The 14,121-nt window shown below is 40.2% G+C and overlaps 1 protein-coding gene across 5 annotated transcripts in view; it reads left to right on the top strand.

The window, feature by feature from the left end:
* The first annotated feature begins 641 nt into the window (after window positions 1-641).
* Window positions 642-14,121, top strand: part of nfic (nuclear factor I/C) — a 36,886-nt gene continuing 23,406 nt past the window's right edge. For 2 of the 5 annotated variants that reach the window (XM_061078747.1, XM_061078748.1), the window contains exons 1-4: window positions 1,756-1,996; window positions 10,386-10,556; window positions 10,824-11,000; window positions 11,966-12,149. In XM_061078747.1, coding sequence (XP_060934730.1) covers window positions 1,916-1,996; window positions 10,386-10,556; window positions 10,824-11,000; window positions 11,966-12,149 — 613 coding nt within the window. In that variant the 5' untranslated portion in view covers window positions 1,756-1,915. Of the gene's footprint in view, window positions 684-1,755; window positions 1,997-3,417; window positions 3,856-10,385; window positions 10,557-10,823; window positions 11,001-11,965; window positions 12,150-14,121 lie in introns of those variants that run through there. The other 3 variants (XM_061078749.1, XM_061078751.1, XM_061078752.1) reach the window with 2 other exon arrangements.

Raw genomic sequence — 14,121 nt, 5'->3', positions numbered from 1 at the left:
ACCACAATTCATTCAATTTAGATGAAACAGATTAGTGAAATCATAACTAGAATTATTTTATATAAAGTTTCTGCCAATAGATCCCTTTCACCTCCTCTCCAATAAACTGCCTAAAACAGCGACATTATGTATTTCATATAAATGTTACATTTCCACGTAACGTTTTGACATAAATTCAACTAAAGGGTCACTTTTATTTAAGTTCATACAGGTCAACTTGGAGGGGCTCTCTGCCACTGTCTTATTCTTTAAAATAAGAAACCAGAGCATCACAAGAAGTTATGGTGAAGGATGAGGGGAAGGTGAAAGTGTGAGGAGAAGAGTGAGAGAGAAAGAAAGAAAGTGAGAACATACATGAGCTGATGAAAGGAGAGAGGGAGTAGGATGGTGCCAACAGTAAAAAAGGAGCAGAGAGGTGGAGGGTGAATGTAGCACCGCTCTGTTCTGCCGCAGCCTCCCGGGGGGGGGGGGGGGGGGTGAGGTGAGGTGTGGGGGTGGGCGGTGGAGCCCGAAGCTTGATGCGGGACGCTCCTGGTCTCGAGCACCGCGGATTTACTCAAGCTGGCACGCGCACCATGGCAGAAATGGAAGCCCTCCGGAGTGATGCGGACCGGCGGAGCGGGATGGGCAGGCGTTGAGTTCAGCTCCAGCGGCGGTGGTGGTGGCGGCTCGGCTAGGAAATGGTAGGACAGCTATCCTGCTGCAATGTAGCGGAGTGCTTCTTCCCGATGGTGTGCTACTTCGCGTTTTACTAAATATAAAAATAAAAAAAAGACGCAATGCGAGGAGTTGAATGCCATTAGCTACGCAGCTGAAAGTGGAGCAGAACGCGGAGGTGGCTCCATCCCTCGAAATGTCAGCGAGTCTGTGTTCAGCGTCTATTAGTTTGTAGAAGCGTCCGAATTCAAATTATAGTCCCATACGCGACGTTTCCCTTTTGGGGAGATTCTGTCGCTGAATTCCATTCAAACATCTGCCAAGTTAAATTTCACCCTGCACACCTGCATAAACCTGTGCCGGCCACAGCTCGACTAGGGAATAGCGTCGAAGTGTCAGGTCCATGTTTGAATTCGGCTCAGGCACCGACTCACCAAACAGCCCGCACTCACAGAAAACCAGAACTTTCGGAATCGGATCAACCGCTCTGCCCATCGGTGTGTTCCCTCACACACACAGCACAGGGCGGAAGTCAGCAGCACGGAGCCACCACGAAACCTGACGTTCTGTTGACATTACGGTCATTTGGGAAATCAGACATGAGCCGAATTGTTCCTCATTCCATCTAACGTGAGAGGCGTTTATGTCACAGAGCAGGTGACGCGTGCGTGTGAGTCATGAGGCACATGCACTCAGTGTGTTGTACACTCTGCTGGGGTTTGGAGCAGCGTTGTGTCTCCGTGACGGACAACGGGACGTACTGGTGTTAAACAGCCTCTATCCCACCGGTACATGTGGGGTCCGGTCCCTGGTGGTGCGTGAATAAGCAAACAATTTGTATTATATGTATCGGCCTGTGTGCTGTGTGTTAATGTGTGAGTGTGCGTGTGTGCGTGCGTGAGTGTGTGTGTGTGAAAGTTGTGGAGTTGAGGGATTTGGTGAAGGCGCGTGCAGCGGCGGGCCCAGCTGCCCCGCTCCCGTTCGTCACGCGGGACGGCGCGAGGCCAACTTGAAGTTCAGCCTCCTTCTCCCGGCCTGCTTGCGTGTGTGTTTGTGTGCGCGCTTGTGTGTCTGTTAGTCAGCAGAAAATGGCCGCAGTTAAAGCCAGCGGGCCGAGTAAGAAGGACAGACCGACATAGGGCCTCCTGTCCCGGCATGCAGCTGGGGCAGAGAGCCGCTACTGAGGCAGGAACCTCCCGTAACCGCAGCGGAACATCTGAGCTCATGTTGGGAGGCGAGCCACTTGACAACAGCACATATGCCACAATGGAGAAGAAAGCAATCAAATATGAACCCTACCTTCATCTCCACCAGCTCCAAGACGCGACAAAGACTTGATGTGAGACTGTCTGGACTTTATTTACCTATTCTTGCTCTGGCTAAATCCCCTTGGACAACACCTACAAAGTTAAATACAATCACATTGCTTTACGTTAGATGATGTGAAAGTATTTATTTACTTATGCTTCTTCAGCTCAAGGATCATATAAGTCTTCCCTGATGAAAGTAGGGAGATAAAAGACAGAACAAAATATAAGTATATGGTCCTAACTTTTCCATAATTCAGCCAGTAGTACAATTATATCCAATGGCGAGTTAATAAACTATGTATTCAGCAACATGGTTTAAAACAGGGTTGTCAAACTAATTTAACTATCCAGTCTAAAGCAGACCAAATCTCACTAGCACCAGCTTTAAAGCTGTCCAGATGTACTGTTGAAAGATGGATCAGTAATAATAATCATTTGTTACTTTAATTTATTACCAGAGTATTCAGTTCATACTACTGAAAGAGTTACTTATTGACCACACAGCCCTGGTTATTGGTTCTATCCTTATTGAACATTTTTAAATTAGTGACATATTAGTTCAGTTTTATAGTACATTACATAGTGTAGGCTACTTTATCTTGTAAAATGTACTATAACATTTAAATCATATAATGTAATGGTATCACCCACTTTTGTATCATTCAATTTTTTCATTGTTCATTTTGTTGGTTTAATAATATTAATATATCTGTGGCCTCAGCATTTATTTTAAGTGTCAGATACAAAACAACAACACGGTAATGATACCAGTAATTTGATTTAAAACAATGCCTTAAATTATATAAGTGGGTGGGAGCTTTATAAGTAGAAGCACACAATTGAGCACAGTGAATATATACTGTATAGCTTAGTGTGTGTACTGTGCGTGTGTATGCATACTGTGTTTACAGTAGGTATAGAGTGTATGTACACTGCCTGGATATTGTGTAATATATGTGCTGTGTTCACTGTATGTATACGGTATTCATAGTGTGAGTACAGTATGTGTTGTGTATATTGTATGTACACAAATCTGTACTGTATGCACTGTATGTATATTGTATGTATACTGTGTGCATCGTATGTGTATTATATATGTAACTGTGTGCACTGTATGTATAGTGTATGTGTACTGTGTGCACTGTATGCATATTTTATGTTTAGTTTGTGTACTGTATGCATGCATGTTGTATGTGTGCTGTGTGTTTGAAGGTTGAGGGTTGCTGGTGTGAACCCAGTGTGAGTAGCAGCAGAGGCTGCTCAGTGTGTGTTGCCAGCAGTGTGCCGGCTGGGAGCTGGTCCTGAGCTGACCTGTAGAGTGTGTTGTGAGGCCGCTGTGCAGAGGCAGAGCACAGAGCAGCTGCTGCGGCTTTAAGCCCTCCGTCTGGGATGGGCTGAATTCATAACGTCATTTCACTTTTCTCTTTTATTCTTCGCCCCCTCATCACCGTGCCTCTCTAGACGAGACAGCCCCCGTGCTCCGTTACACCTCCGGCCATATTCTCCTAAGAATGATTATTCGGAACTTTCTCTCTGTTTTTCTCCCCGCGAGGCATTTTTACGGGGCCTCAACTTTTCTGGCGTGTCATCATTTCTGGAGTTAACGCGGCGGAGTCATCCGAGGCGACCGGAGCCCGCTCCTCGCTAGATTCTTAGAACAACTCAGAGTTACAGCCCAGGAAATGCAGCGTTTTCTCTAACCCGGAGGTAGCACTGCTGAAGGGAACGAGCGGGGGAAGAGCATGTTGAAATCCGCACTAATAAAAAGAAATGACGACGCGATGGAAATAAAGGTGTTCAGCCCAGGGATATTTATGTTAGCACGGATCCTGGTCTGACTCCGCTCCGCCTCATCAAAATGATGTTTTCTCCCCTCTCCCTCTCTCAGGTAAAACTGCTAAGTCTGTGCTTCTGTTGCTACATTCGCTCTGTCAGAGGAGAGTCCTGCCTGCAGCGAAATGAAGCCATCATGTAGCCTCGTTAAGTAATTATCAATGAAAGTGTATGGATTCGTTAGTGAAAGAAAAGTATTTGACGACCTATGTTTTATCTTATCATCTTCAATAAGTACGAGCTCATTCTGCTGCCATTGTGCAGAACAGGGCAGGCAGTAATATGAAACATGGATGAAAATGTGGAGCAGGTAGACAAGGGGTGGAGAGCTGAGTTACACCAGCTGCACCAGGCCTGTTGAACTGGGATTTGAATTAACATGTGTGCAGTTAGCTGCAACATGCTGAGAGGAGTGTTTGAAATAACCTGTGTTAGATGTATCCTCTCTGCAGTATGTTAGCACATAACATGTGTTGGGAAAGATGGTTCCTCTGCGTCTCTTCACACCAGAGAAAGTTTGAACAAACACAACTATTTGTGCCCATATGCAGTTCTAAATCTATAGAGTGTAGATCAAAGAAAGTGGGACAGCTCTTTAGTATGTGACATGTGAGGCGAGTTGGAGTACAGAGCGAGGATCACTTTTCAGCTGGTGCTGGTTTTTGATTACCACTGCCGTTATTCTAATATAAAGCTGTTCATGTGTATTACTCTCAGCATTCCTTGTTCTTAAAGTTGACCACTATCATGCAAAACAATTGCACCACATTCAAATATTCTGTTTTCCCGGAACTTAATCTGAAAAAGATTACTTAAACTGCAATTCAATTCACTGCTGATGATATGCTGGTACTGCAACATCTGCTTATAAATTCTGCTTTTAGCACTTCTATTTCAAATTCTGCCAGCCCCTGTTATTACTTTTGTTATTACCACAACCTGTGCTGCTGTCACTATTTCCGCTACTACTGCTCTTTGCTCTGTTTAAGTAGTGCTACAGTGGTAGCCATATTTAGCACAACTTTAATTAATAATTATTTTGCTACAAAGTTTATTACTAGTACTGTTGCCACAGCCGCATCTTCATTACTACCAGTTGTTCCAAACAAGGCGTAGGAATCGGCTCTCAAGATGAATAAAATGTAACAGTAATAATAAAAATTATATTTTATCCATAATTGTTACAAAAGATACAAAATAGTAGTTTTTTTAAAAAAGTAATCAGATTTTCTTTGTCCCCACATGACCCCTTGTGTAATTGTGACTTGATTGTTGCAGCAGGATGATTTGCAGGATTACAGGAAACATTGAGACATGTGCAAGTTGGGAATTTGTTCTTTATTTTTTGTATTCTACAACCAACTTCAGGGATGATGTGGTAACAAATCTCTGCAACTTTTATTTGGAGGTCAGAGGATAAAAACTATGCTATCATTAAAACATCTGGCTGTACCAACAGTTCCCAAGATTTGTATGAACACTGTGCATTAATGCTACACCATAAAGCTTGTTTAGATTTTCCATAAATCAACCATTCAGTTCATTTGACAAATAACAAAAGTTCCACAGAATGTTTAATTCACTCAGATTTAGTGAAGAAAGCAAAGCAATGGTGACTTCCTACCTGGGAAGCAGTCTTGAAGTTTGCTTGTCCGTCCATTCCTCAATTACTTTTATTCTTTTAGTTGGTAAGGATCCACTGATCAAAATAATTGAAAGGGTTTATCACGTTGTAGATATTGCCATTTGAAGTCCATTGCTATCAGTCGAGTACTTTTCTTTCTCAAAAAATACACTTTTTTCAACTATTCCATGAAGCTGATGACGGTCTTCTGCAGGTTTTAGCATGCACTATTAGAGGCTATTGGCTTTATCAATCATTCTCAGTTGAAGAAAGGCGTTTGTCCTTTGTAGTGAAAGTAGACAAGGGGAGGAAAGGAAAGTTTAGCCCAAAGATAGTGACCTGCGTTTGAGTGTGAATGTTATATTTGACTGATAAGTTTTTTATTTTTGTAGTTCTTGTACAAATATTATAGTATAATCTCATTGTGAAAATCTGCTTTTGTGACAGCTCTATGTGGAACTATTTTCTATGGCCTCTGCTCTACTGGGGTCCAGTTTTAACAGCGCACTCTTCTAGCCCTCCCAATGCCACTCTGCTTTCAGCTCACTTTGCTGCTGTAGTCTGAGGGGAGATCAACACAATATGCTGCTGGGTTTGGCTGAAGTTGAACAAAAGCAAAATCACCCCGGGCAGTGTAATAGTGCAATACTCAGCGCCACTTAAACGAAGGCCTCTGTAAACAGTCAGACAGAAGTTTTAATACATGCTGAAGTTTTCTGCTGTATCTTTCCTGACGAGTTGCTGAGAAAAAGTGAAACTGTAGGAGCAGTGTGTTTGTGCCCGCTGGTGAGCTGCACACCGGGGTGATAATTGTAATAATTTAAAAAGTTGTAATTTAAATTACTTAATATTGTGTTAAGATGTTAATCCAGTGCATCTTTCAATTACTTTGTGTGGAAAAAACCACAGTTTATGGCTTGCCTATATCTTTGTTTCCCTCTCTCCACTCTCTCTGTGAAAACATAACCTCCTTGGTGGAGGTAAAAATTAGATGAAACAAAATGAACAGAGTAGGGAAGGGACTTTACAGGAGTTTTCATGTTCGAATATTCATAACGTTATTGACCAATTATTCTAATATTCATGACCCCCCCCCCCATGTTTTTTCCCCCACCCATCACCCCCACACGCATTAAGGTCAAACCGAACACAACAGGACTGATATTTCTCAAAAATAGCTTTATTGAGGAAATACACCATTTTGTAGTCAAGTTTAACTTTTCACAGCGCATTATGCCATCCGACGGATTTTTTTAGGTAGCGATTGCAACGCATTACTGCCTGGCTACAGCATAGACCTTTGAAAAATGAATAAATAATAATAACATTGGAAAATTATATTAAAAAGAAATAAACACGGTCTAATGACTTACATCCATCCTTTTAAACGTCAGGCTTCCAGACACTGGCGACAGCCTAATTATTTGACAATTGAGTTTTAACTTAGCCTACGCTACTTAACGTAAAACTATGAGTGAAGTTGACTGGTCATCAGACACAAATACACAAGAATAATAACAAAACATGGCTTAATGCCAAATTAGATCACTGTTGTAAACTGACAGTCATGGCAACTTATTGGCGAGATGTAGGCTATAGCTACCTTACAGGCTAGCCTACTACATTGCGATATCTGGACTTCATGCCCACCGTGGTGCAGTGCACTTAAATGACGTGTTGAAGTAATATTTGGTTAGTCTCTGTTCGCTGATACTAAATTAGTATATATACTGAAGTTCTATTTTGTTGCTTGAATTGAATTGTGTTAAAGAGGCTCACTGTGAAAATATATGTTCCATTATCTGAATGATAAATAAATATAAATAAATGTGTTTATTTTTCAGTTAAGGAACCCTGGTCTGTGAGTTTACGTGAAGGGATGGGGCGGTTAGAGTGAATGCATATTTTCTTTAGATGTACACAACACTGATCTGATCTAATAGTCCTTTAAGATATCTGACAGGGATTTAGCAACCGTCACACTCATCTGCTGTAGGAAGTCGCGCTCGCGCAAGATACCGGAAGATGTTGTTCTCATAATGCGCGGGACTAGAACGATTATTCATTAGGCTTGGATTTTTATTCGAATAAATTCTTAATGATGAATATTTGAATATTCATTACCAACCCTAGAACAGAGTAAAACCTTTTGTCTGTTGACATGAATTCTGCAGTAGCAGCAACGTGGATTTGTTATGTATAGTAAAAACATGGAAAGCAGACTAGTAGGTTTTGACCTAAAGCTCCTAAAGAGGTTTGTGTAGTTGCTACACAAATCCTTTCAAAACAGAAGTATATTTATTCACTGAGAGAAATCATAGAACAGTATTGATGTCTTTTGTCTCACCCTTCTATCTTCTGGCCTTTCAAAGATGATGCTGTTAACAGTCTTGCATATAAGTTATACTGTTCCAAGTTTTACTGGGGGGATCAGTGCATATAAGGACATACAATCCTGTGTCTCTCACACATCCACCTACATCTTAGTATATAATATTTTTCCTCAGATACTCGACCATTACTGACAATAATCCATCAATTCATTGACCTTCCATTATGCTACAAAGTCTTTTTTCTAATCAGTGCTGCAAATACCCTTATATTTCTGATGTTCTCCTTTACACTTAACCTTATATTGCACTTCTGTCCGTCCTGGGAGAGGGATCCCTCACATGTGTCTCTCTCTGAGGTTCTACCTTCTTTTTACCCTTTTAAAAGTTTTTTTTAGTCGTTTTTCCTTACTCTTGTTGAGGGTTAAGGGCAGAGGATGTCAAACCATGTTAAAGCCCTATGAAACTTGTGATTTGTGAATATGGGCTATACAAATAAACTTTGATTGTGCCCTGAACCACATAATAATCTCCCGTTCTACCAAGTCTCAAAGATGCTCTACTGGATTCAGATGTGGTGAAGGGGGAGTGTTACTGAACTCACTTTTTATGAAAGTAATTGGAGATTTACTTTGTGATAGACTGTGACATTCAAGCTATGATAGATTGCGATTATGGTGCTTACATTGCGCACAATAGACAATGTGGGGTGGGGCAGGTAGTGGGGACCAGAAGGAAGACACGTTGTTGGTGATCAGAGTGGAGCTGGTGGAGCACATGAAGTTAAAAAAAACAGGATGACACTGAGTAGCTGGTTCTGTGGCAAAAAAAAGAACAAAAGGATAAGTAGGCAGCAAAGCAAGGCACAAAAAACTCAATAGAAGATATATGTTAAATCACGAAGCCTAGATGTGCTCCCACACTGGTGGTAGGACGATCTGGCGAAAAGACAGGAGAGATGGGCTGGTGTGCTATAGCCTGAGGAGAGGTGGAGTTGACAAGGAGATGAAGCTCAGCTCACAGTTAGTCAGCAGGAGGCCCTGCCCAGCTCCAGGTAGACACACACAGGGAGAGAGACAGACAAGAAACATTGGGGGAAGGGAAAACACAAGGCAAGAAAAGGGAGGGAGAATTCTGGTCATAACACCCAAAAACAACTGCCTTCAATAATAACAACAACATTTTTCCTATAAAGGAAGTTGGTCCCCATTTGTGCCCTTATAGTTAGTGTTTAGTAGTATAAATCTTTTCATGTGGACAGAGAAGTCGCCTTGTACACATTCCACTCTGAAGAAACTGTTAAAGTTCTACTGTAGGTATTTAAAAAGTTACACATTCTCTTTTTGTTTAGGAGTTGTACTTCTACACATTCAATTTGAATTAGAATAATGGAAACAGATTTAAGTTTCAAGTCTCCAACTTCGATTCATGAACTAAACTTAAATCATCAGGTCATTGGACAGTGGGAGGAATTCAGAAGAAAGTTATGCAACTTCCACACTGAAAGACTCCAGTTTGAATCGCTGCACCACCATGCTACCCTACAATATTTACTGTGTGTGCGTGTGTGTGAATAAGGTCACGCCATGGTTTGTGTTTATTTTTAATAGTTACTCCACTATCACACTGCATTAGTTCAAATCCCAATGAGAATCAGTATTGAGAAGGCTGTAAATACCATTTACATTTGTACATTTGTACAATATATGAACAAAACTGTTTTGTTCTTCAGGCTCTGAGCTTCAGTACATTCAATTGGAAATTTGAATAAGGGACACTCTTTGTCCCACTATCTCTCTGTCTCTCTCTCTCTTAAAACATCATTTAAGTTTTTACTGTCCTCAGTCAGCAGGCAGGCAGGAATCAGCACAAAGTCAGCAGATGTCACTCTGGATGTTCACGCAACCAGCATACAGTTCTCAGAAGACAGGCAGACCTCTGCTATTTTTGAGTTGTGTACTTACAATATCCAAAATGTTTCCAGTCAGACCTAGAGAAATTATTAATTATAATCAAGTGTTTGTGCGTTTCATTTGGTCATCAGTCAATCACGCTATATGTCCTTCTTGCATCTGTAAGCATTGTGTTGGTCTGCCAGGATAATCAAAATCAGGCTTTTAATCCAGTTTCAAGCCACATTTTATATAATTTATCTTTTCAGCCGTTTTTTAACCAGATAAAGGATTTTACTCATTGGACGTCAGGATATCAGATAAGTTATGAGAGAAACAAGCTGAGCGAACTTTAGTGACAGCTAGACTAGCCACTCTAAGATAACCTGTGTCCGCCAAATAGTGTCAGAGAGACAGATTTCTTATGTGAAATGTGTTTTATTCAGTGTTTTCACCAATTTAAATCAGATGGTCCGTTTGTTTTGGACAAAGGGCTCCAGGTAAAACGATCCTGAACCATAAGCACTGATGGGAGAGGGAGAGGCTGAAAACAACTATTTTGCCCCCCAGCTACTTCATGATGTTACCAAAGGCTATCTGTTGTTATTGATTTGATTTAACAAGAAATTTGTGTATTGTGTATTTGAAGTTGGTTTGGTTACTGATCATTGTGTGTGTGTGTGTACCACATGTATCATATGTGTTTGTATTTAAGTGTATCTGTTCATCTGTCACATAGGATGAGTTCCATCCGTTCATTGAGGCTCTGCTGCCCCAGGTCCGTGCCTTCGCCTACACATGGTTCAACCTCCAGGCCAGGAAAAGGAAGTACTTCAAAAAGCATGAGAAAAGGATGACAAAAGAAGAAGAGAGAGCTGTAAAAGATGAACTGCTCGGGGAGAAAGCAGAGGTGGGATGGATAAATTGAGTGGTGGGGACTAGAGACAATTATTTTGTTTTAAAAATGAATTTGCTAAAATTAAATAACAAAATTAAATAATAATAAAAATAACAAACTGACGACATTCTATTTTTGAGTCAAACCGCAGTTCGATGTTTTACAACACATATAGATATGATACTTACCATCTGAAAACTATTATAAATATGCTGTTAGAATACATTACTCAAAACATTAAATGACATTACTCTCTTAACAATGTCATTCCGTTCCTAGGTGAAACAAAAGTGGGCCAGTCGTCTTTTGGCCAAGCTAAGAAAGGACATCAGGCCTGAATGCAGAGAAGACTTTGTCCTGTCAGTCACTGGGAAGAAAGCTGCGTGTTGTGTCCTGTCAAACCCTGACCAGAAAGGCAAAATGAGACGCATAGATTGTCTTCGACAAGCTGACAAGGTAAACAGTTTTATGGTACACGTTTGGTTATAGTGAATTTGTTCAGTTGCAGTGGGGTCAGACTCAGGCTTCAGACTTGTATAACCCCAAAAGCATGCATATGCAAGCCAGGATAAGTAAATGATAATGATAATGAAAGAGCGGATGGTCTACAGGCAAATGTAAATTTGGCTCAGCAATGCAGTGATGCATTGTTTTATTTTCAATTTGGGCTGAAAAGAAGAATACTTGGCATGACAACAGTCATGTATCTTTATTAGAATATAATTATGAATTTACATCAACTTAATATGAGTAATATATCGGCTACACTCGTTGTATATAGTGTATTTGCACTCATTTATTTTCAGTGTCACATTCAGTTCAGTTCTAATCACAACACACATTATCTCAAGGCACTTTACAGAGTAAGGTGGAGATGTTACAGTATTAAAGAGAGACAGACGAGAGTTCCCACAGTGAGTAGGCATTTGGGGACAGTGGATAGAGGAAACCAGAGCTTGTTCAAACTGTCATGTTCTGGAGTTCACAAACTGATAATGAAAACTTCACACTTCATTGTCCTGTCTTCTACAGTCAGCAGACCTTTTACCAAGAAAGTTGAAGTTTGTATGTGTGTTGGTAAAAATCACTCCAGTATGGAAGCCAGAGAGCAGTGAACCATTCATTGATGGTGACTAACGCCTGTTTTGATATTTAATTGTTTGTCACAGCTGACTCGACAAAAGTCTCCTCTGATTCTCCATCACATGTTGTTATGCAGCTCAGGCAATAAGTAAATGGATTACTTATAAAGGACAGGCAGACTTCTTGTTTCATTAATATCAGGCTACAATATCATCTGATCTGATTAATATTTATAAACAGCATCACATACTATGTTATTATTTTTTGCACTTAGTATTGTTGCACTACCCTTGGAATAGTTATATTCCTGTTTTGTCAACATGTTTGTCTTTTTCAAGGTGTGGAGGTTGGACCTGGTAATGGTGATCCTGTTTAAAGGAATCCCATTGGAAAGCACAGATGGAGAGCGGCTTGTGAAGGGCGGCCAATGCTCCAATCCAATCCTCTGCGTCCAGCCTCGACACATATCTGTCTCTGTCAAAGAGCTCGACCTTTACCTCGCTTACTATGTCCAAGAGAGAGGTATGTACCTGCACACACTTCAATGTCGGATTCTACTGTTGCCATTATGCAACCTAGACAGTTAATAAACACACACACACACACACACACACACATACACACACACACAAAGCAGGAAAAGCTGTAAAATACCTAATTTTTCTGTTGGTGTCAGGGTAAAACTTGCAAATTTAAATAAGTGGTTAAATATCTGCAGGTGGTGATTAAATCCAAAACAGTGTGGAAAATTATTATTAAGTACACTTGAACCACACACAGACAGTGGCATGGTGTCAGCAGGGCCTAAAACCCTCTAAATTTCTCAAGTCTTTCAAACGAATGAGTCAAAAAGTATGTTTGAATGTTTGAATGTTTGAGTGTGTGTGTGTGTGTGTGTGTGTGTGTGTGTGTGTGTGTGAGTGTCAGTACTATGAGTGCTAACGTTGGCTCTCATTTTATTTTTAGCTGTACTGCGTCTATGACCAGAGTAACAGTGACGGAAGACCTAGATTAGACTTTCTTACCAGGCTAACTGAGGAAGCAGCACATCTGACTGTTTTTCCAATAAGAGAAACTAGTACAAGCTCTTTTACATCCTATGAGACAACACAGTGTGATCAATGCATGTACTATGAATAGAGTTAATGATAAATAAAGATACATTGGTATTAGTGCAGACATTACCTGATATGAACACTTATTTTACAGAAATAGAACTCAAAAAAGATATGCAAAACATGTACAAATAGTGAAATATTCTTAAAGATATATATATTTGGTTGTATTTGTGATTTATTCTCAATTATAGTGGTTTTGATCTGCAGTTCACAAATATTTTGTGTCCTCTGGTCAGGTAGGATTTCTTGCTGATTCACTGGTGTAGTGTTAATCACCACTGAGAATTAATGCTCTTAGTTTTTTCAGCAGAGATTTTAAGGTGGTGAATGGTTTTATGGGAAGGGTTGACTTTGACTTCAAAGGCTCTGTCTGTGTATTTTGATAGTTTAGCCATTTCAGGCTACAGGCACTTTAATATGTTAGAGGTAGTTTAAAAACTATGATTATATAGGTATAATAAGACAAGCATTTTAGCTTTTCATAGTAACACACCAGAAAATGAACATCACATGACCGTTCTCTGTTTTAGGGGTTCGTAAAATCTGTCTTATTTATTTAGCAGTGTTGTATTTAATCAAATTAGGGTCAACAGGGTTTTGAGTTAAATAAATGCACAGGTGAAATTCTAATGTGTATGTGTGTATGTGTACATGTAAGTGAATCTGTGAAACATTGTGGTTATGTTGCTCACAGACACTATGGGTGTGTTCGAATAGTCAATTTTGCTGTTCTGCACCTGAACAGATGCATGTAGATGAACAGCTGTTTCTATTATTTTGACATGCTCTGGAACTGATATAAATCTTCAGTGAAGAGTCACAGTGAACAACAAGCCCATTGGATTTAGTTCACAATATCATGATCAGAACTAGGCACAAGTTATGTCAATCTGCCAAATGCGGAAAGCACACAAACATTTTTTTATATTAGGTTTTCTCCACATATATTCCTCATATTTTTATATTATTTCAACATTTCAGTCCACTGTGTTTTGTTTTTATTTTCAGTATCCATTTTGTTGTTACTTCCTGCCAGTAACTGGCAATGTAATCAACCATCATTGATCAATCACACAGTGGACTCTAGTCATCAGTGCCACAGTGCGCTCTGCACTCACCATCTGACCACTGGAGCTGGTTTAGATAAGACATTACAAGTGAACTTAATCCATGTAGCCACAGTTGAAGTCAAGGTTGCTTGACAGGTCTTGTCTCAGGTACCTTGAGATATTGTGTAACTTCTTGGAATAAATATTTAAAGATGTATTGGCAGTTGCTAGAGACAGGAATGTTAATTATTATTCCCTGCAATATGAAAAAGTAGTTTTTGAAGAGCTCTGGTTAATAAATATATATTTTTAATAGCAGTAACAGGT

Source organism: Limanda limanda, chromosome 9, assembly GCF_963576545.1.
Source record: "Limanda limanda chromosome 9, fLimLim1.1, whole genome shotgun sequence".
NCBI classification, from domain to species: Eukaryota; Metazoa; Chordata; class Actinopteri; order Pleuronectiformes; family Pleuronectidae; genus Limanda; species Limanda limanda.
This window is presented reverse-complemented; position numbering and strand designations above follow the sequence as displayed.